Source organism: Marmota flaviventris, chromosome 13 (genome assembly GCF_047511675.1).
Source record: "Marmota flaviventris isolate mMarFla1 chromosome 13, mMarFla1.hap1, whole genome shotgun sequence".
Classification (NCBI taxonomy): Eukaryota; Metazoa; Chordata; class Mammalia; order Rodentia; family Sciuridae; genus Marmota; species Marmota flaviventris.
This window is the reverse complement of record NC_092510.1, coordinates 21,920,813-21,943,691: the sequence shown is the minus strand read 5'-3', so window position 1 is coordinate 21,943,691 and position 22,879 is coordinate 21,920,813. Positions and strand designations below refer to the sequence as shown.

At 40.9% G+C, this 22,879-nt stretch overlaps 1 protein-coding gene, 1 long non-coding RNA gene and 1 pseudogene across 2 annotated transcripts; 2 read left to right on the top strand and 1 right to left on the bottom strand.

Moving 5' to 3' along the window:
• Positions 1 to 2,006: 2,006 nt before the first annotated feature.
• Positions 2,007 to 4,164, top strand: LOC139701506 (uncharacterized). The gene is made up of 3 exons (XR_011704036.1): positions 2,007 to 2,139; positions 3,306 to 3,612; positions 3,771 to 4,164. It is a non-coding gene; the product is annotated as an uncharacterized lncRNA (long non-coding RNA).
• A 3,764-nt stretch (positions 4,165 to 7,928) lies between these two features.
• Positions 7,929 to 9,601, top strand: LOC139701556 (cardiolipin synthase (CMP-forming) pseudogene; annotated as a pseudogene).
• A 4,559-nt stretch (positions 9,602 to 14,160) lies between these two features.
• On the bottom strand, positions 14,161 to 19,755 carry LOC139701472 (spermatogenesis-associated protein 31D1-like). Its single transcript, XM_071600382.1, has 3 exons — positions 19,570 to 19,755; positions 16,789 to 17,931; positions 14,161 to 16,659 (listed from the first exon to the last, which is right to left on the bottom strand). Exons 1-3 carry the CDS (start codon positions 19,753 to 19,755, stop codon positions 14,161 to 14,163), a joined length of 3,828 nt encoding a protein of 1,275 aa, XP_071456483.1.
• Between the last annotated feature and the right edge of the window lie 3,124 nt (positions 19,756 to 22,879).

Below are 22,879 nucleotides of genomic sequence, written 5' to 3'. Positions count from 1 at the left end.
GGTTGACATTCAGTTTCTGGAAAGCTGCCAGTTCCCCACTGGAGACGCTGTGGAAGTGAGTCAGTGAGGAATCAGAAGTCAAGCTGTCTGAAGGAAGGGACGAGTTGCTGGGAGAGCCTGGTTATGTGACTCAAGTTTCCAGTTTAAATTTTAATTCACTAGATAGCTTTTTTTTTTAAGGTCTGATAATATAGGATCTTCAAGAATGGATATTCTTGGTGGAGTATGTTCAGTGGTCAAGGTATTTTCTACTTTACTGACATTCATATTTGTCATTTGGGAGCTTCCCAACTTGCTGGTTGTCAGGATACCACTATCTTGTGATTGAAGAGATACAGAGCCCAGAGGCCTTGAATATCTGCCTGGATATGTTGGATGTTGAAAAATGTTCTGAATTCTTCCCCATCATCCTTTTTTTCTGAATAACTTATATTCTATGGATGGAATTTACCCTTTCACCCTTTGATTCATATATTTCTCATTCTAGCCTTCTTGGCTGCTTTAAGCTCTAGCTATTGGCTAGTACAGTCTTTTTCTTTCTTAATTTGTTTATGATGCTATGTATGCAGGGTAAAAAGAGTCTGTGACATCCTCAAGTGTCTGGAAGTTTTCTGTAAGCTAATGATCTGTACCAGATGGCAACTGCTCAGTCCTCCCTTGCCCATAGATGTGATGGCAGAGGGATGATCCAGACAGGGAACTGATGTTTTTGCACCTTCTTGTCTCCATGAAAATCTTTAGTGTTTTGCCTAAGGGGTCTTGTTTCCCCACCCCCAAATTATGGTTATAAGATGAAGAAAAGTCAGTTAAGGAAGAGGCCATGTTTTAGCTTCTCTCAACATAATGGAATTTTATAGATTCAAAAACCTTTAGGGGACAACTCCATCTCTGACTCACTGGAAACCTTAGAATTTTGGCTTTTAACGTCTGTTATGTTTTGTAATGAAGGAAAGTTCCAGAATGGTAATATGGTAATAGATCCTACCCAACAGGGGTGTCAAATTTCTTTTTTCAGAGAAGGCAATTATTGTCCTCAGGAAGTCATTAAAGACACATAGCTGTAGGGATCCTATCCACGGTTATCTGCCAGAAATCCTGCATAAATGTGAGAAGGATATGTATTTAATCCTAATCTAAGTTCCTCTTTGAGAAACATGGTAATTCATTTTGAGTCATTTCTTGAGTTATGTACCCAGTCACTTTTTGACTCAGACAGCCTCAAACCCTTCACTAGAAAACATTCTGAGACCACTGATGCATTATATAAAGGGAACTTCCTCAGGATATGCACAAGATTCTTTGCCATTCCCCTTCTTAGCTGAAGCTTTGTTGGGATCCTCTGATGGAAACTTTCTGGTGAATCATTTCTATCTTTCCTAGATACTTGATCCTGTAGTCCTGAAGTTCAGAGGGTTGCAAGTTAGTCAATTTTTTTTTAAATCACTATGAGAATATACCTGTCATGATCAATTTGTAAGGAGGAAATATTTATTTTGGCTCATGATTTTAGTCCATGGTTGTTTTATAATGCCACTTTGGGCCTTTGGCAAGGCAAAATAACATGGTGGGAAGTGCATGAAGATGCTCACCTCATGGCGGCTGGGAAGAAAAGAGGGGAGAGGAAGGGAGCAGGTTCCCAGTATCACCTTCAAAAGTATCCCAATGACCTAATTTCCTTCCATTAAGCCCCACCTCCTAAAGGCTTCTCCATCTCCCAGTAGTTCCACAAACTAACAACCAAGCCTTTAGAACATAACCCTTGGGGGACATTTAATATCAAATGATTATGTCTGCAGTTGTGCTGAGATGGTTCTCTTGATTTTCACTAAGGTTCCTTCAATCCTATAAATCCTAGATTACTATGGGTTCAGAGGTAATAGCATGGGATTAATCTTTCTGGAACATTAAGCTACAAGATCTCATGGACTTCAATGCTGCTATAATAATGGCCAGGAGAGATGGAGACTAGAACATAGACTTGGGAAGACTGTCTGATGAATGAAATATTGGGAGTCAAAGAGCAAATTGCTTCTTTTCATTTTGAGTGCTGAATGACTAAACCTTGCAAATTATTTGTTTCTGCAGTACGGCAGCTTTAGTTTGGATCTGAAATGTCCCCCACAGGCTCATGTATTTCAGGTAAGTCCCCACCTAGTGACTTATTGGAAGCTGGTGGAAACTTTAGGAAGTGGAACCTAGTTGGAAGAAATAGGTCACTGAGTCATGCCTTTGAAGACTAAATTTTGTTCCTGGACTTTTATGGCTTTCTCTCTTTGCTTTCTGCTACTGAGGTTAGCAGCTTTGCTTTAACACACTCTCTTGCCATGATGTTTCTGCCTCACTACAGGCCCAGAAACAGCAGAGTCAAAGGACCATGAATTAAAACTCTGAAACAACCAAAATAAATCTTTCCTCCTTTAAGTTGATTTTCTCAGGGGTTTTGTCACAGGGATAGAAAGCTGACTAATAGAAAATTGGTACTGGGAGTAGGGCCATTGCTTTAGTTATATCTGATCATGATGTCAGAAAAGGTTTAGAGTACTGTAACAGAGTTTAATGGGAGAGTTTGGTGGGAATTCAGAAGGCCAGAATGGCGATAAGAATGCAGTCAGTAAAGATTGTGTTCATGAGGTGTCTGATGGAAACGAGGACTCTATTGAGAATTAAACTAGACACCATTAATATATTTGGGCAAAGAACTTGTCTACATTTGGTCTATGCACTGGTATTTTGTGCGAGGCCATGTTTAAAGGTAATGAACTAGTTTATCTGGCAGATAAAATGTGAAGGCAGCACAACATTCAGGCTGTGGCATGGGTAATCTAGATGGTTTTAGACAGATTTTAGGGAGAGAATTGGGAGGAAAATCAGAGCAGAAAGATTTTTTGAAAACCTTGCAGTTTGACCAGAAAAGGAGTATATGTAAAGTTCTTTCCAAGAAAGAGAGAGGGAAGCAGAAGTTGTTGGATATATTTGCTAAAGGGATGATCACCATTAAAAATAAATCAAATATTTTGCACTGTAACAACAGGAAAGATGTCTTGATGGGTCTCAGGTTATCAGTGAGACACTACTTCTTCCATGGTCAAAGGCATAAAAGTATAAATATTTCATTTGACAAGAGAGCACCTAGGTGCCCTGCTCCCACAGGGCCATCTAGGAAGTCTATTCCTCGGGTTTCATTTCACCTTGTTCAACTATCCAGTCTCTCCAGGACTGTTATATCTGGGCTCAAGGGGGCCTAACCACTGCTTGGTCTGGCAGCGAATCTTGGCATCATCCATATGGTGTTGCTGGCTTTGCAGGCATAAAGAATGCAAGAGTTGTGAGTTCCACCAAGATTTCAAATGAAGGCCTTGGAGGCCAGGAAAAGTGTGGCTGGAATGGAACTCATTCAGATAGTTCCTGAGAAGATGTTATATGAAGCTATAAGAGTGAAAATGAAGCTGCAATGAAGACCTCAAGAATTTAGAGATACCAAGGTACCAGGAATATCTGCTGAGGAAAGCTGCAGTGGAGCCAGCCCAAGAGTGTGACCAAGTGGGTTTCAGCCAGCAAGGCCATAAAGTCAGGATGCTCAAGTCCTATGAAGCTTACATCAAATACCAACAGGTGCCTCAGATGCTGGACATAGTTAGAGGATTTAATATTTTCTCAGCTAGTTTTCATCCTTGGTATTCTCCTATTCCTCTCATTTGGAATGGGGATGTTTACCCTGTGCTATTTTATGTTGACATAGTTAACTTCTTTTTTTTTTTTTATTTTTGTAGGGGTTCATAGCTCAGAGTTTGCCTGAGACTCAAAGAAGAATTTGGACTTGGACTTTTAAGCACTTCTAGAACTATTAAGACTATGGGGAGGGACTGAATGTGTTTTGCATTGTGAAATGCTTATGAATCTTTGGGGGCAAGGGCATAATGTTACAGATTGAATCTGGAATATATACCAAAGGCTGTGTGTTAAAGGCTTGGTTCATTCCCAGCTGACAGAGTTATTAGGAAGTGGTGGAAAATTTAGTAGTTGGGACTTAGTTGAAGGAAGTAAGTCTCTGGGGGTATGCCTTTGGAGGGTACATTTTGTCCCTGGCCCCTTTTAGTTCTCTCTTTACTATTTGGCCACCAGAAGGTGAGCAAAAGTACCTGCCATGTTCTGCCTCTCCACAGACCCAGAAACAATGAATTCCAGTGACCATGAACTGAAACCTCTAAAACTTAAGCCAAAAAATAAATCTTTAAGTTGATTTTCTTAGGTATTTGCTCACAGAGATGTGGAGGTAACATGCATGTCCTTCCAGGGGTTGATCTTCAATTGAAATGTGAAAGTCAGCTTTATTTTAGAATCTATGGAATGATACCTTATAGTCCTTATTCTGGGATGAAGATGACTATGAGTAGGGATTGAAGGTGAGCATGGGAATGGAAATGAGTATGAGATAGGATCTGGTATTGAATCTTGGTTTGAGGAAAGCAATAGGAATGTACATTAGTGAGGGAAAGTGGATGGGACAGAGGCAGTGAGGGAGACCTTTAATCCTCCATTTAAAGGGCAGGAACATTACATATGCCACTGAATAAAACAAGAGTGAGATTCTAGGGGGTGACTGCTCCTAGAACCCTGTGGAGTATCCACTATGGACCTTCTGTGTAGCAGGGGAAGACCCCAGAAGATCTGACTACTGTTTTAAGTTTCCTCCCAAAGTCTTCACATATAATAGCTGCCAATGAAGATACAGATGCCTTTATTTAGCTTTAATTTCTTCTGCTTGTCAACAAGTGACTGCAATGAGTTCCTTGAATATCTGCTGGTATTCAAACCACATTTGTCTTGAAAAATTTTCTTCTTCTTTCCCCCCTACACTCTAGCAAGTTGTTCTCTTTGTCTCTCAAATAGTGCCAGAATATTCAAGCCAAAGAAATTAAAGCTACTGGACTCCATGTGCTTGGTATCAGAATCTCCCTGGAGACAAGTCTCAAGTAGTTGGAGAGGAAAATGCTCATGCTGAAAATGAGATGTGGTAATCTTGGGATAACATGTTCCCGGTGGGGGTTAGCCACTGGCAGAATTCTGACATTGTCGTGCTTTAATGATCAGTGCCTTTGAGAGTTGGTTATATAAATATACAAACCAGCAGATATATCCACTAGAGACAAAGTGGTCTTTCATTAGAGAACAGGTTCTTCTTCCTGAGTATGATTTGGTGGGAGACAGGGAAGCAGAAGTTGTTGGAATAGAAAGTGGTTCACTTGGAATTTCAAATCCAAGGGAGGAATCAGCTCTGGGGACTGAGTGGTGAGGGTGAAAGTTGGTTAGCTAAGGGGTGACCTTGTTAGGTGAGGGAATTAAAGGGATAGTGGAAAAGACTGAAGCTTGGTATTTTGTCTACTGTAGGGAATGCTGAGAGTGTGGATGTCAGGATGTTTGACAACTCAGGCATATAAGCTTCAGAAGACAAAGAGACATAGAGGGTGCAGCATAAGGGACTCTTTGGACAGCAGGTAATTGATCTTAGCATTTTCTCACAGAGGGATGCAGATATGATAATTAACAAAATGTGGATGTTAAAGATGCTAGTTCACAGGGTTGCATGAGATAGTAAGTACAAAGCTGTATCTAGAACAAAAACATGGAAAGGAAGGGCCCATTGGCCTGGTTGGGCTGGAACCACCTGAAACCTGCTAAATTCTTCTCATTGTTCCATATCCATAATTTCACAACACACTCTATAACCTTCCTGTTGCTATAGTTGCCCTTCTCAAAACAAGAGAAGGCTGCATTGAATCCTTGGGTACAGCATCCTAAAAAGGGAAGCAGAATAGAAGGGAAATGGTTAATCAATCACTTTATCATAACAGTGAGCAGTTTTCTCCCTTTTTCTGTTCTCTAAACATGTTTTTTTTTTGACCTGGAAAGACAGGAAAATGTTTAATTTGTAATGCAGGTAGTAACACAAAGTTCCTTTGTGGAGGAGGAAAAAGACCTCTAGAATGAAAACTATAGAACACTGAGGAAAGAAATTGAAGAAAACCTTAGAAGATGAAAAGACCTCCTATATTCTTGGATATGCAGAAATAATATTGTCAAAATAGCCATATTTCCAAAAGTATTACACAAAGTCAATGCTTCCCCATTAACATACCAGTGACATTCTTCACAGAACTAGAAAAACAGTTCTGAAATTTATATGGAGGAATAAGAGATTCAGAATAGCTAAAGCAGATCTGAGCAAGCTCTTCTTGGCATGAAACCACCATCTGACTCAGTTAGCCCATTCCTTGGTACATATCCAAAAGATCTAAAAATACTATAGAAATGCAGCCACTATATTATATATACTATACTATACTATTTTAATGTTTATACCAGCACAGTTCACAATAGCCAAGTTATGGAACCAGCCTAGGTGTTCATTAATAGACCAGTGGATAAAGAAAATTCTGGAGGCATCACAATACTGGACCTCAAATTGTAATATAGAGCTATAGTAATAAAAACAGCTTGGTATTTGAAAACAGACATGAAGACCAATAGAACTTGATAGATAGCACAGAGACAGAACCATATAAATATAGTCATGTGATACTTGAAAAATTTGCCAAAAAACATGTATTGAAGAAAGCATGTGGTGCATTCACAAATGGTGCTGGGAAAACTGGATATCTGTATGTACAACATTGAAATTTGATCCCTATCTCTAACCTTGCATAAAAGACAATTTGAAGTGGATCAAAGACCTAGGAATTAGACCAGAAACACTACAACTGTTAGAGCAAAATGTGGGCTCAACACATCAACATATTGGCACAGGCAACAACTTCATTAACAAGACTCTTAAAGCATAAAAAATAAAACCAAGAATTAATAAGTGGGATGGCTTTAAATTAAAAAGCTTCTACACAGCAAAGGAAACAAAGATGGAAAGAGAGAATCTACAGAATGGGAGAAAATCTTGGCCACCTGCTCCTCAGGGCATTAATATCCAGAATATACAAGTAACTCAAAAAAATTTAATACCCCCCCAACAAATAACCCAATTAATAAACAGAAACTTCTGAAAAGAAGAAATACAAATGGTCAACAAGTATATGAAAAAATGTTGAATATCTCTATCAATTAGGGAAATGAAAATCAAAACTACATTGAGATTTCATCTCACTCTAGTCAGAATGGCAATTAATAAGAATATAAAAATTACAAATGTTGGTGCAGATGTGGGGAAAAAGTACTCTAATACATTGTTGATAGGACTGTAAATTAGTACAACCACTAAAGGAGTTTGGAGATTCCTCAAAAGACTAGATTCCTCAAAACAACCATACGACCCAATTATCCCACTCCTCAGTATACATCCGAAAGATCTAAAACCATACTATAGGAATGCAGCCACTTAATGTGTATAGCAGTGCATTTCACAGTAGCCAAGCCATGGAACCAGCCTAGGTGTCTATCAACAGACCAATGGAGAAAGAAAATGTGGTATATATACACAGTGGAGTTTTACTTATTTGTAAAGAAGAATAAAATTATGGGATTTGCTGGGAAATGGATGGAACATCATGCTAAATGAAAAAAGTCTGACTCAAGGCAGTCAAGGGTTGATTGTTTTCTCTCATATGTGGAAGCTTAACTGAAGTAAGGAGAAGAAAAAAGAGAGGGAAAATCCTATGAAAATAGTAGATCAGTGGAGAAGAGGAAGGGAATTCAGGGAAGGGAGAAGGAACTGGAAAAGGGAAGCACAAAAATGTGAAATGAATCTAGCCAAAGTTTTCTTTGTATATTTATATATAAATATAGCACAGTTAATTTCACCATCATGTTTATCCATAAACTATAAATAAATAGAAGAAAGATAAGAAGAGAAAAGAGAATGGGGGTAAGGGGAGGAGAGAGAAAGGGGAAGTACTAGGGATTAAAATGGAGCAGGAAACTAGTATGGAGGCACCAGCGGCCGTGCTTCCCCGGCACTTCGGGGTCTCTATGGAGAAGAGGCTCGCCGGTGACCCGAGCTGCTGAGCTTTCGCCGCCTCGGCCCTCGCGGCACGGCCGCAGGGCCATGCTGGCCTCGCGCTTGGCGCGCTGCTCGTGGGGGGCCCTGCGTGCGGCCGCCTGGGTGCTAGGGGTGCGGTCGGGTAAGGGGCGCTCCCGCGGGGCCTTGCTTCCGCTCGTGCCCTGCTGCCTGAGCTGCCAGGCCGAGCGCTGGTCGCTGCGCCCGGCCGCGCTTGCCCTGCGGCTGCCCAGAGCCGGCCCACGGAGCCACTGCTCAGGCGCGGGCAAAGCGGCCCCCGGGCCTGCGGCAGGAGGGGACGCCGCCGCGGAGGCCCCGGGCGGCGGGTGGGTCCCGGCGAGCGCCCCCAGTCCGTATGAAAATCCATGGACAATCCCAAATATGTTGTCAATGACAAGAATTGGCTTGGCCCCAATTTTGGGATATTTGATTATTGAAGAAGATTTTAATGTTGCACTAGGAGTTTTTGCTTTAGCTGGGCTAACCGATTTGTTCCACTTACTTATATGATAATTTCAAGAGATGTAATGTTGATTGCTGCTGTTTTTTATGTCAGATATCGAACTCTTCCAACACCGCGAACACTAGCTAAGTATTTCAATCCTTGTTATGCTACTGCTAGATTAAAACCAACGTTCATCAGCAAGGTAAACACAGCAGTTCAGTTAATCTTGGTGGCAGCTTCTTTGGCAGCTCCAGTTTTCAATTATGGTGATAGCATTTACCTTCGGATGCTTTGGTATTTTACAGCTTTCACCACAGCTGCATCAGCTTACAGTTATTATCATTATGGTCGGAAAACTGTTCAGGTGATAAAAGGCAGATGAGAGTCACCCATCACCATTAGCAAGGAAGCAATACACATCATCCGTGGCAATGCCAGCGAAAATCTACAGGAGTTTCCCTATTTTGGTGTTCAGCTTGTAAAAGGACTTGTCAGAACAAACCATGTCATCAAAATTGAAGTAATGTGCATTGAAAATAAGCTTGATCATGGGCATATGCAGAATTTCCAATGTATTTTTAAGTATAAATAAAACTATAATTTAGAATTTTTAATCTTAGGTTTCTTGAATATAAAGAGATGAATTATTCCAATTATTGTCAGTCCTTTTTTATGTTTTTTAAAAATATAGTTCAGAGCATGGAAACTGAAGTGTTGACACCTGTCTCTAGAATCTAAGTTGCTCATGAAGCCATAGGGACTTGCCTGGGATTAAATATATATCTTATATAACTTGGCTATTCATTTTTATGTTTGATTTTTAGATTCATGTATACATTAACAGTTCATGTGGTTATTATTTGGTCATTTAGGGTAGTGAGAATAAAGCAAAGTTGTAAAGAGATAAGTGTGGTAAGTTTTAAAAATAAATAAGATCAAACAAAATAGAAGGTATTGAAGCTCATCTCATGTTCAGTAGTCTTCCAGCCTCTCAGGTGCCTAATAGTTCATATATCAGGATATAACAAGTAACAAAGATAGTTGAAATATGAAAACTTGTCCATTAGTCTTTCATCTAAAAGCAGTGAGTTACATCATGCCTTCCAACTGTGTTTCTAACATTACAATATTTGTATGATATTGGAACCTGTACTCATATATTGTGTAAATAATATGAAACTGTATATTTTTCAAAGATTTTTTAAACTTTGGGAAATCTTCTTTTGTTAAGATGTTAAAGGAATAAAAGCTGGAAAAAAAATAAAACTGTACCTTCAAAAAATAAAAATAAAAAAAAATGGAGCAAATTATAGTCCATGATTTTAAAATTATGTCAAAATGAACCCAATATAATGGACAGCTATAATGCACTAATTTAAAAAAAATAAAAATAGGTCCCTTGGTAGAAAATGCTTTAGAATATCAAAATCTGAAAGCCATAAAAATCCTCTAATAGAGAAGGTCAAATGGTCAATGATAACTACAAATCTCACATATGTATGTGGTTGTGATGCTTGAAACCACCATGTGAATCATGAAGTTAGTGGTTTCCTCACAGATGAGTCTGAGCTCCTAGGAAATAAAGTTTTACTTTACGCATCAGGAGGGAGAAGTTCTGAACCCAAAGCAACCAGGAGTTCTTCCTTGACGTCTCTCATGGCCACCAATTGGGTAGCACCCATTGCCAGGGTCTTGCTAACTTGTTCAAGCTGGTCTTGAACTTGTAATCCTCCTGCCTCAGCCTCCCAAATTGCAGGGATTACAGGGTGCACCACCATGCCTGGCTTCCTATCCCTTTTTTGTCATCTAGAAACAATCTTTAAAGATCCTTTACTGTTTTAAAAATTTTATTGAAATATAGTTCACATACCATAAAATTCACCAACGTAAAGTATGTAATACAATGATTTTTAGTGTGATCATTAGAGTTGTGCATCTATCACCAGGGTCAATTTTAAAATATTTTCAGAATTTCAATGTCTCCCACCATTTATCTATTACTCTTCTTGCACATTTTCCCCTTGACTCTGTGCAACCATTAATCTATGTTCTGTCTCTATACATCTCCCTAATTTGGACATTTAATTGCCTCATATATGATCAGGATATCACTATCCATCCATGTTCTACCATGTATCAATAGTTTTGTTTTCACATTTAACCCACATTGTACTATGTATGAATACTTTTGTTATTGAATAAAATTCCATTATATGGACATACCATATTTTGTCTATTTGTGTTTTTTCCACTTTTTGGATATTATGAGTAATCCTATGCATATGCATGCATAAGTTACTATGTGGATATATAATATCATTTCTCCTGGGAATATACATAGGAGTAGAATTACTAGGTTGTGGGTCAATTGTGTTGGTCATCTTGAAGAAATGACAGACTATCTTCCAAAAGTATTACACTTTTTCATTCCAACCAGCAATGAATACAACTTTCTGATTTCTCCACATATTCTCACATACTTCCTGATAGTCATTCTAGCCATCCTAGCAGGTGTGAAGAGTTATCTAATGATTTTGATTTGCATTTTTCTGATGACTCATGATGTTGAGCATTTTGTTATATAATCTGTTACAAAATGGCATTGAGGGAAAGAGATGAAATAAATATATTTGGTTTGCTGGATTAAATGGAAACAATCACTGTCAATGAGTGAAAAGAATTGTTTTCTTGTAAATAGTTTTTATCCAGAGGTTCAATTTTTTATGCCTATACTTGTTTCATGTGATAGTTACTATGTGATTAAGGGATTGACATATTGTACAGTTAATTCATAAGATTGCTGTTATAGTGAGGAATTTGCCCAATTGACTTCTCAGGGTTGAATAAAGGAGAAGAATGCATTGTCAAAATCCATAAATCTCTTGTTTAAAGCCAATGAAAAAAAATAAAGACCAGTTTATTAACACACCTGTACATGGACAGGTATGTTCTTAATGTGCTATCAAAAGACTGTGAGAACATTGAAAAAGGATACACAGCTTATCATCTGGAATGAATAATGAGATAGTTAAATGCACTTTGCTTCATAGTGTAAAAATGGGGTGCATCACAGATGCCAAATCCATAATTACAAAAGTTGAGTGGTAGCTATCAGAATGGTTATGTGGGTCTATCTGCTTTTGTATATCTTTAAACATTTTTGTAATAAAAAGCTTTTAAAAAGTAACATATTAATTTCCATATGACAAGAGGGAGGAGCTGATAACAATAGCTGGCAAGGATGTGTTTAGTCCATAAACTGGAGTTGAGCTGTTCCTCAATATAGATACTTCAGGAATTCCTTTCAGGTTAGGCCCTTGGAAGAAAATTTCTTTCTGTATAACAGGAAGAAATATAAAATGGGGGGAGGATGCATAGAGTATTTTTTTAAAGTTTATTAATACGAATTCCATGTGATGGCTTCTAGTACCTCTATGAACTGTGAGTCTAAAACATTGACTCAACAAGTAGAGATGACCCCACTTTGAAGAAAGTGTAGAGAGTTGGAATAAATGTGTCATGAGAGAATGGACTAAGGAATAGTGACCTAAGCTTCATGAGGTTTGTTTATTGAGAGTAAGTATACCATAATTATTTGGGGAATAAGTAAGTGAATTATTTCCACATAGTACGGGACCAACTATGACTTCACTGTGGTGAGAGTAAACCTGTTAGATTGAATCCAGTAGTGATCCATCACTTATAGGAAGGCATCCATGGGAAAAGCAGACAGATGGGATTTTCCCGGACAAGGAGGATTAAATATATGGGATGAGGTTCAATTGGAGTAGAGCTTTATTAATGTTGCTTACTTGATAGACAATTCTATGATGAAGAGGGAGGGAATGAAGACCTTTGTGGATAGAATGAGAAATGGAAAAATTTTTGACACCTCAGAATTTAAGAGCATAAACTAGAATGATAGGGGGATGGTTCTGTTTTCTCAGATGGAGATGTTTTTCTGGTGATAAATTCTATAAGTGTGTCAATAATTAAACTGGACCAAAGGTTAGAATCCTAAGGTAGGACAATATGGATCAAAGACCAGTTTATTAACTAATCCATACATGGTGATTTTCCAGTTCCTCTACCAACTCCTTATCTGTTTATCCCAGGGACTCCACAAAATCTGTATGTCTTCTGCAACTCTGAGCTTTGAACCCTGCTTTGAATTCTGACAAAGAAGATACTCTAGTTAGATTAAAAGGAAGCTGTGGTAGACAGCTTTTTGTTTTGATTTTGCCAACCAGAATTCACAATTTTTCCTGGAAAACCTATTCAAATATCCCCTAGGAAACTCACTCAATTTTGAGACTCAGTCTGTGCAAGAGGAGTCACCTTCATGTGTGTAGCATTCCATACAGGTCTGTGGTAAGCAGGTGAAAATCTGTAAACCTGGTGCATACTTCAGCATTCACTGTGGGATCAGGAGCTCAAAGTGATCTGAGATATATATCATGGCTCCATCTAGCCCAGAAAGATCAATGGTGGCATTCTCATCCTCATAAGGGCAATATCTTGCATATTGTTATAAGCATGGGTAGAAAGAATGTCCCAATGGCACCTTCCCTAAAGGTAAGGATGACATGTCTGTATTCAACCAATCAGCTGTCTTCTTGTAAAGAAGAGCCCCATGTTTACTTCTGCCAGTACAACATAAGCTCTGCAGTACCCTGAAAAGCCTCAGAGAAATGGTGGCAGAATCACACTGGGAAATGCAAGAAGATGCCAGGGTCAGGATGTGGGAATGATGGGGCATAAACCTCTCTTCCACCAACAGTGTCATTCTTTACTCTCTGTGCATGTTTTTCTTACTTTCCCACTCACCCTAAGATATCTTTTCATTACTCTTAGCTTTATTTTACCCTAATTGATATTCTTAACACTGACAGTTGTAGGCAGGGACAGCAGAGACCCCTTTACTCTACAAAACCATCAATAACAGTCCAGGCAGATTGAAGAAATATTCAGGAAGAGGGACCATTTGCCTTAGGTGATTTTCCAGTAAGGGAACCTCAATGGCAAGATAACAGTATGCTTCTAAAATACGTTACCATGCCCATGTGACAGGTTCTTAAGCAGCACCTCCTCTTTTCCCAGATGTTCTGTTAGCTTGCTTGAATCCACTTTGGCAATGCCCTAAATGCCCCCAGGAAAGGGTCATGCACCAGTGACAGGCTGATTGGTGACAAATTTTATTTTAAAAATGACTAAGTCATTTTATTCTAAGAAAATGTACTTCTCTCTACTTGATCAATGAGGGGGGAAAGTGTGGACTGTCATACAATGCCATTAAGACAAAGCTAAGAGGTTGGAAACTGCCACCTCCTCCAACTTCACAAGGGAGGGGAGGGGATTCAGGGGCAGGTAACATACCTTCAAGAAGAGCTCTAGGGAACTTGTCACCTTGCAAGCAAATACGGGCAAGGGTTAAACTGATTTTTTTCTTTCCGTAACCACAACCAATGGAGTGACCCCCAAACCATGCATTCAACACAATACAAAGAAAACTCTTGTAAGAACATTTATTGGGGACATTCAGTATTTCCATCAGGGATAATTATTATAGGAAATATTCCTTCTTGCAAATGGTGGATAAGAATTTTCTCTTTACAAATTAGGGAATAATAACCAAATTGGCTTCAGCACAGAAAGGGGCAACCAGAGACAACTGGCCCACTTGATGCCCACAGGTGAGACTTGAATGAGTCTTTCAATCCCTGTGGGGCATGGAGTTGATCCTTGTTACTTTAGAGCAAGGAGCCTTGTAATTGAAGGGATGCACCTGGACAAACTCTGCCTGGACCTCAAGTCCTGCCTTGGGCTGAGTTTTCCCAGACTTCTTGGGGGACAAATGTGGCTCTTGGGGGCAGGTGACATTGATTCCATGCCAGTGTCCACGTTTCTCCCCCAGGACCTTTTCACCGTCTCTCATGATTCTGGGGTTGTCAGTATTCCCAGTAAAGGCAGCTCTCCTTTGGACTAGGCCTCTGCCCTGCACAGGTGATGATGGGGAGCTGCCGTTTTCCGGGGAACCTTCTTGCCGTTTGCCTTTTATGTTAGGATAAAGCCATTGAAAAAAGTTCTTCATCTGGTTTCTGAGGCTTTCAGGAGGAGCTTGTCCCTTCAGTGACTGGGCTGAGCAGGACTTGCTCCCAAGTGTCTGCTCTAATGTCCTGTCTTGAGGGTGGTGGCTCCTCCTTCTGGGTTGGCATGTGCCCAACCCTGCATCCCTTCCACCAAGCTTGAGTGTTTTGGGTCCTGGAGGGGTCATTGTCTTAGCAGTTGCTGGGCAGTTCTTATCTTGGCCTTTGTGAAAGTCAAGCTTAGGGACCCAGGGTCCCTGCCCATGCTTTTTGCTCTGTGTGTTGTCCAGGTGGACATGCAGGACCTGGGAAACTGCCATGTTCTTGCAGGCAGCACCCTGGTCATGTTTAAGGAAGGTCTTGGAAGTCAAGCTATTTGAAACAAGGGGTATGCCATTGCTATGGCCTTGCTTCTGGCTAGGTTCCCCCTTCTTCATTTTAGCCCTTAACTCACCAAGCAATGGATTGTTAAGGTGTGACAATCCAGGGTCTCTAACAACTGGTAGTTTGGGGGAATTTTCAGGAGTATAGACATCTGACACTGGGGAGCTTTCTGGTTTTCTGGTTGTCAAGACAGTGGGAGGTTGTGACTGACAAGCATAGAGCTCCTGTGCCTTCAATGTCTCCCTGGATTTCTCAGATATCTTGGACATGGAAGAACTTCCCCAGGGCATCCGATTGCCCTGAGGCCTTGCTACACTGTAGCTGGAACTCAGTCTCTTAGGTCCTGTTTCCTGAGGTCCAACCCCAGCTTGCCTCCTGGCCAGCTTTGGGCTGCATCTATTGGCTGCTACAGGTGGTTTCTGATAAGCTTTGCCTATAATGCTCTGTGTCTGGGGCAGAACAGATGGTTTGCCATCCTTTATTCTGCGAAGGTCCTCTACATGCTCATGCTTGATCTCAAAGACTGTTTGTGTCAGGATCGCCTGTTCTTTCTTGACCACGACTGAGGTGGCAAGGAGAGGACGATCTAGACTTTGAGTTGCATCTTTGGTTTTCTCTTTGTCTCCATGAAAAGCACTATATCTTCCTCCATGGGTCTTGGACATGCTCTGTTTAGAATCCACCCCAGAAATACGGGTGGCAGAACAAGGAAACTTGGAGTGAGAAAAGGAGTGATATGAATCTTTTTCATTAAAGATCTCTAGGGATTCCTGAACCCTGTTGGGAAGGCCATATATCAACCTCTTATGAAACAGTGTAATGTGATCTACCATCATCCTCTTCTTGCCAGCATCGAGGAAGGAAATAGCCTGGGTAGTATTGACAGAGCTGTCTGTCCTGGTTGGTGCCAAAGGTTTGTGACTCGTTTGTCTGGTGGATTTCTCACTTACAGGCAATGCCAACTTGATAGAATGCCATGATCTATGCACAGTGCCAGGAATCTGACCCTCACTGATTTCCTGAAACTTCTTGCTCAGGTGGGAGTTCAAGGCATTTTCAAGTTGTTTCTGTAGTGAATTCACCATTGAGGTACTTGGAGTTCCACCTGATGGACTCTGCAAGTGATGTTCTAGGTCCTTCCTTGAGGAAGACCCCAGAACATTATCTCGGTCACTCAGCACATGCCGATTTTGCTCAATCTTGGTACCATCTCTCTGTGCCTTCCTCACTCCCATCTTTAGAGGAAGCATTCCTGAGCTCAGTTCATGGAGGTTTCTGGGTTGGCTTGAGCCCCCCTTATTTATATCTTTGGTGCTCTGACTCTTATCCAAAGACTTTCTTGAGAGCCCATGACTGCTCTTTGACTCAGAGGTCTCAGGAATTTTTTCCAGAGGACGCATCAGTGACAGGGATGCATAGACTCTGCGGGGCAGGCCCCACAAGTGTTGGATACGCCTCTTTCGAAGGTGGTGGTCTAGTTTCTTCTGAAGATCATCTGAGAGGGGATAATTTCCAGGAAGGATGGAGATTGCAACATGAGCTTTGGAGGATGGGTTAACCAACACAATGTTGGGAGCTGGGGGACAAAAGTCCTCCTGGGATTTGTGGACCACAGAGGGTAAACCCCACAGACTTTCCTGTGATTTTTGTGTCACATTGTATTCTAGGTCATGAATTTCAGATGGCACCAGAGATAGTGCCTCGTTCTTGTGTCCAAGATCACGCACTCCACAGATCCTAAACTGGTTTTCAGGAGGTGACAGAATTGGGAGTGGGGATTGAGGCTGAAGCTGGGTCTAGGCATGTTCAGGAGTGAGATATTGGGGCTGAGGTTGGGAAGAGGTCTTGGGCAAGGGTTGAGGTTGGCTCACAGGCAAGAAGGCAGGTGGGGTATAGAGAAGGACTGGGGATTTGTGGGCTGTGGCATCATTGGATGCTGTATTGAAGCAGACAAAGGCTGAGGAATAATCACCTGAAGCTGGTACACTAGGGCTAAGGGACTTGGGGTGTAGAGATGGGACACCATAGAAAAGCTGGGTGTAGTTTTTCTGTAAATGGTCTTCAAAGCTCCTAGGATAAGGGGACTGCTGATCCACCTGTGGTTCCTCTGATTTGCCTTTTTCGTTCCATGAAAGAAGAGAGATGGCCGAGTCCTGCTGATCAGCAGCTGACTCTGACCTTTTCTCTGAAGAAAATCCTTGGTAATTTGGCTGATGTTGTTTTGGAAAAGATTCTGCTTTCTTTTCCTTTTCTTTCCACTTGAGGACATCACCCCTCTTTTTGATTTGTCTCTCCAGGCATATCAGGACAGCAGGGGGCCGAAACCAGATATTATGAGTCTCCACACAGTAGGCTACAGTGTCTCCCCCAGATAAGTTCTCAGAACAGAGGGCAAGAAATTGCTGTTTTACACCATCTTGTGCCAAATTGGAAGACAGCATATTCTTGGCAGGGGGCTCTGTGCTGGAATGGTCCATGCCTCCCACTGGAACAGAAGTGGACAAGCCAGCAGGATTGCTCACCACAGGCAGAGTGGCATCTTGTGGTAGAAGGGTGTCTGTTTCCTGAGTGGGATGTGGTGGGGGAGGGGGGAGGGAAAGTGATGGGGGTGGTAAAGGGTCTTCTGTGGCCTTGGAGTCCAAGGCAGGAAGAGGCTCTGGTGGCAGAGAGTCACTCAACGGGGAAGGTGAGAGAAGGTCAGCTGAGGGCATGACCATGTTAGGGGGAAGAGAGAATGAGGAAGGTGGAGAAAGCTTCAACAGAGAGGCTGGCAATAGTTCCCCTCCTGGGACTGAGGAGAGAGCAGGGAATTTGGAAGGTGATGATTTTCTCACATAACCTGTGGAATCCAAAGGTGTCTGAATACTTGCAACATCTTCCAAGGGTGTCAGAGATACCAGATGACTGACCTCATTAAACATCTTACAGAGGTTGTCTGGACGTAACAGTTGCTGCAAGTTGTCTCTATCCTGATGTTGGCCCAGGTGGCTGTAAGGGACACAAAGTGCAAAGCTCTAACAAGGACCATACAGGAAAAGGAGGTCTGCAGTCCTGTGGGTGAAACCTCCTACCCCCTTCACATTGCCCATATCCTTCACCTCACAACACACTTTTTAGCACTTCCCAAGACCTTCACTCACATACCTGTTGCTAGGGCTCCCCCTCCCTGTGAGAAGGCCATGCTGTACTGAATCTCTGGGGAATGCATAGAACATGTGAGAAAGGGACTAGGAATGAAGGAAAAGAAATGGGTAATCACCTTGTTATAACAGAAAACAGCTTCTTCAACTCCTGTGTTTCTCTCTGGCTCGTTCTCGGACCTGGAAAACCAGGAGAGTGGGTTATACATAAGGAATGTTTGTACACAGTGATCACACAGGGATCCCTTTATAGGAAAAGCTTATTAATATCCAGGTTGGAAACCCCCAAGAATTTTGAAGACAAAGTCCAACTGGAGCAATAATCATTAAGAATGCTTTTATGTGTTTGGCTTCAGTGATGAAGTTCTTCACATAGTTAATCCCATTAGAGGCTCTGAACCAGCAGGTATAAGCAATGAATTCAGCAATTTCCTCAGAGATGGGTCTGATCACCCAGGAAATAAAAGTACATTGCACAATGTCAGGAAAAAGAAGTTCTGACTTCAAAGCATCCTGTAGTCCTGCTTCAACCTCCCATAGTCACCTATTAAGCAGCACCCATTGCCCATGTCCATCACTACTTATTACCAGGATGAGCACAGTAGGGACCCTGTGGATGTGTAAAGGCCCACTGTCTCTCTCCTCTGAGGCTCTGTTTCCTGAGAGAGACTGTGGTTAGAAACTGACATCCTTAGGTCACCTTTAGAGTGTTCAGGTTAAATAAGAAGAAGCATACCTTTGAATGTTTTGCTTCTTCTCTTCTTGAATCTCTTCTTTTGCTGAGAACAAAAATAATTGAATCAGGGCCTGGGACTCACTTCAATTCTCCTTTTTCTAAGAAACTCAGCTATCCATTCTCTACAATTATTATTACTCTACACTTAATTAATAGAGATTTCTTCCTTCTTTTAACTTTTTAAGGTAATACAATATTTTCAATTTTTCTTCTTTAGAAAGCTTAAGTAAGAGAGCATTTTTCTTGAGCTCCACATTCTGACATTCTCAATCAGAAGTCCTCTGCTGAAGGAGATCATAGAATCTGGAGCCAACAGTCACATCTGCCTCCCTCACAGGACCCTATGTTCTGGGGTGAGATCTCAGCCTTCAGCCTCTGATCAGAGGCCTTCAGAGGTTAGCACTGCTGTCCTTCATAGCCCAACATGTAGGAGGTTTAATGAAGGATAGGTGATATGGGTATGGCACTCAGGATCAAGTGTCTGGAGAGACACTTCTTCTGAGAACCCACTATAAGTAAGGATGTCAATCAGTACCGATTACTTTTTGTCATTTTCTCTTGGAATCCTTCACCCAGAATAGTCTGTGAGCTTCAGTTGGAAATCTTAGTCCTCCCTGAGCCCCTGGCCCTGCCTGATCTCTTCCCCTAAAGAGTGAAGTTTTATCCTCTATTCCCACTTCCCACCTTACATATCTCTCTGATCCAACCCAACTCATTTACTAATGTGAGAAGGGAAATGGGAAGCCACAAGAAGAACCCCTGTTGGGGGTCCCTACCTTTGGGATGTTGGGTTTTTCCGAGTGTGTCAAGAAAAACACTTTGAACACCAGGTAGCACAGGTGCAGAAGGAGCAACACCACCCCAGTCATAAAGATGCTGCTGGGGACTGTATCCAAATAATCTAAGGCATGGTTCAGCCATGGCTGAATGTTGCTTTCCAGAAAAGAGAGAATATGCTCCATCATCTGAATGGCTTGGTTGCCTGAGGCATCTGAGCCCTGAGGGCACCTGGGCTTGACTATAACCTCAGGCCTGCATCACAGAGCCTGTAGAGTCACAAAGGGTTCTGAGCATCTGAGGAAGGTGTGCCCACAGTCCCTTCCTTCCCCGCCCACCAACCAGCAGACCCTGTGTCCAGGCCTGAGGTTCCAATTCCCACTCTAATCTTTCTTTGTAGTATGTATTACTCCAGGGAACGTTCCTGTTTTTTCTGTGATCTAGGCTTTACCTGAGTCCCCCTTACTCTTGGAGCCCTTGACTTGGACCCCACCAATTCCACTGCCTTGAAAGTATGCACATTTTTCCTTATATGCAGACATTCATATCTCAGGGTCACCTATGTTCTTAAATCCATCTTATCTACAGAATACTTTTATCTTACACTAAGTCATATGTAAAACTTAAAGATCTTTCACATGTACTTAGTTTTTTGAATGTTAAAATAAAAAGTTTTGAGTTTCAGTTAGCTTTTAATACCTTCAGAAGGAATAACTTCACAAATATAAAATAAACCTAATTTAAATGTATATAATTAAAACTTCAAGCATGCTTGTAAGATTGTATCATTTATTTTTCTGAAGTAGGGAAGCTTAAAATTATACACAGGATTTGACCTACTCCATATATACACAGACATATAGACATATCCTTCAACAAATCAGTGTATTTTTTTCATATGAACCAATTATTTCCTCCTTTTATATTTAAATCTTTCACTCATTATATTGATCCATTTCTTTAAACTCGACCCGAGATATAGACCATCTCACTTCTTCACAGGAATTTCATAACATATGTGACTTCTCAAACCAGGAAGAGGAACAGTATGCTAAGAAATTTATCCCATTGGTCCTTGGGGGCTGGGAGCCACCTAGCCTTTCATATCCTTAGGACAGAACCTAGTCTTGAGCATTTGCACCTGGTTACCCTTATGGGACACATAAAGAGTGCTGAGAAGATTTATGGTGTGTAACCATCCTGCTCATGTCTGAATATCAACTGTGACATTTTATTCTGGCTCTTTTCTGCAGGTTTAAATAATCCCAAATCCTGAATGTTGCCTCCTTTCTTTGCCTCTTTTTCTAATCTCTTTAACTCATGTGAGCTCTCCTCTGAACTGTCTCCTAATTTCTTATGAGTTTCTTAAGCCCGGAAGCCCTCTGTTTGATGAGCATGGCTGACACTCTTCTTTGATCTCTTTTGGCCAGGTAAGAAGCCTCCAAGTCAGGCACAGCCCTCTTTCAATCAGGCAGGAGCAAGTAGCTGCCTTGAGGATAAAAATCTGCCAAGAGCTGCCACTTCCCTGTCTCTTTGATATGCAAGCTCATTCAAGTTTTTATTTAACAAATTTTTCCTGTTGGAGACCCAGAGACACAGACATCTGTAAGTCACAGGCTCTGCTCTTAAAGAGCTCATGTTAGGACTTTAGAGATAAGTCCTACACAGTTCAAGAGCTGTGCGAAAGCAGAGGAGAGGTCCAGTACCCCTCAGCATTTGTTAATTAAAAAAAAAAAATCTGTAGAGTAGATCAGAAATTGTCGGTCCTAACTTCTGAAACACACCGTGCCTTGCTGTACCAAGCCTTTTCTGACTGTCTCACCAAATTTCTGATATAAATTAACAGTCCTTTGAGAAAATGGAAAAAAAGAACAGCTTTTCTCTTGTAAAATGATATCATGGACTAGATAAACTTACACATTAATGGGCCTAGAGTTAAAAGTAGAGGAAATTTTTGTGAAAGGCTCTTCCCAAAATGCGAATAATATTCATTTTCAGAACCTGGGTAGAAATTCCTTCAGAATTTAAAGAAACAATAGAATAGGTACAAATCTATCTATCTATCTATCTATCTATCTATCTATCTATCTATCTATTTCCACCAACCATAAATTCCACTGATAATGAGAGGCAAGTCTTCATTGCACTTATTCTTTTTACGATGATATCAACTATAGATAATATATTTGTTTTTCCAACTTAGAAAGCTTTCCAACTTTCATAACCACCCTGTGAAGTAAGCAGGGTAGGTATTATGCCCACTTTCTCATTGAATGAAACTAAAGCTAAGTGGCTTTTCTAGTTCGCACAGTAGTAAGCAGCAGAATCCCAATAAATTCCTCACATTCCCAATGCATCTATTTTAAACAATGTTACTAACTAGTTTCTAAAAATACAATATGCTCTGAACCAAAAATTAAAGCAATTACATGGCTAAGAATGTGTACTTTTTTCATTAAATGGTGGTAATTTTCGGAAAAAAGGAACACTATATTTGGTGCCCTATCACCTCTCATTTTTCTTTTCCACTCTTAGCATTAGTGCCTTTAGAGTTGTTTATATCCCCCTCTGAAATGCTGCTTTGAAGAACTGTGTTACATATCACTCCCAGTAAGGCATAAGTAATTAATAAAAGTTAAAATGTTCATTCCTCCCAGGACTACATTTCACACTTCTTTCCAACTCCCATGCCCCCTCCCTTCTTCTCCCTCCCCTTTTTCCCCTTTGCCCTATCTAGAGTTCATCTAATCCTCCCATCTCCCTCCCTTGCAGCATATTATAAATCAGCATCCTTAAATTAGTGAAAACATTCAGCATTTGGTTTTCTGGAATTAGCTAACTTTAGTTAGCATTATCTTCTCCAACTCCATCTATTTACCTGCAAATGCCATGATTTTATTCTCTTTTAATGCTGAGTAATATTCCATTGTGTATATACACCGCTTTATCCATTCATCTATTGAAGGGCATCTAGTTTGGTTCCACAGTTTAGCTATTGTGAACTGTGCTGCTATAAACATTTATGTGGCTGTGTCCCTGTAAAGTATGCTGTTTTTAAGTCCTTTGGGTATAGACTGAGAAGTGGGATAGCTAGGTCAAATGGTGGTTTTATTCCCAATTTTCCAAGGATTCTCCATACTGCTTTCCATATGGGCTGCAGCAATTTGCAGTCCCTCCCTCACAGGACCCTATGTTCTGGGGAGAGATCTCAGCCTCCAGCCTCTGATCAGAGGCCTTCAGAGGTCAGCACTGCTGTCCTTAGTAGCCCAACATGTAGGAGGTTTAATGAAGGATAGGTGATATGGGTAT

Bases quoted from the DNA above. Each gene is read 5' to 3' on its own strand.
- LOC139701472 (XM_071600382.1), bottom strand. From the start codon at position 19,755: ATGGAGCATATTCTCTCTTTTCTGGAAAGCAACATTCAGCCATGGCTG. The intron at 17,932-19,569 runs GTAGGGACCCCC...GGTCCTTGTTAG, and splicing joins AAAAACCCAACATCCCAAAG to AGCTTTGCACTTTGTGTCCC. The intron at 16,660-16,788 runs GTGAGCCAACCT...CCTGAAAACCAG, and splicing joins CCCCACCTGCCTTCTTGCCT to TTTAGGATCTGTGGAGTGCG.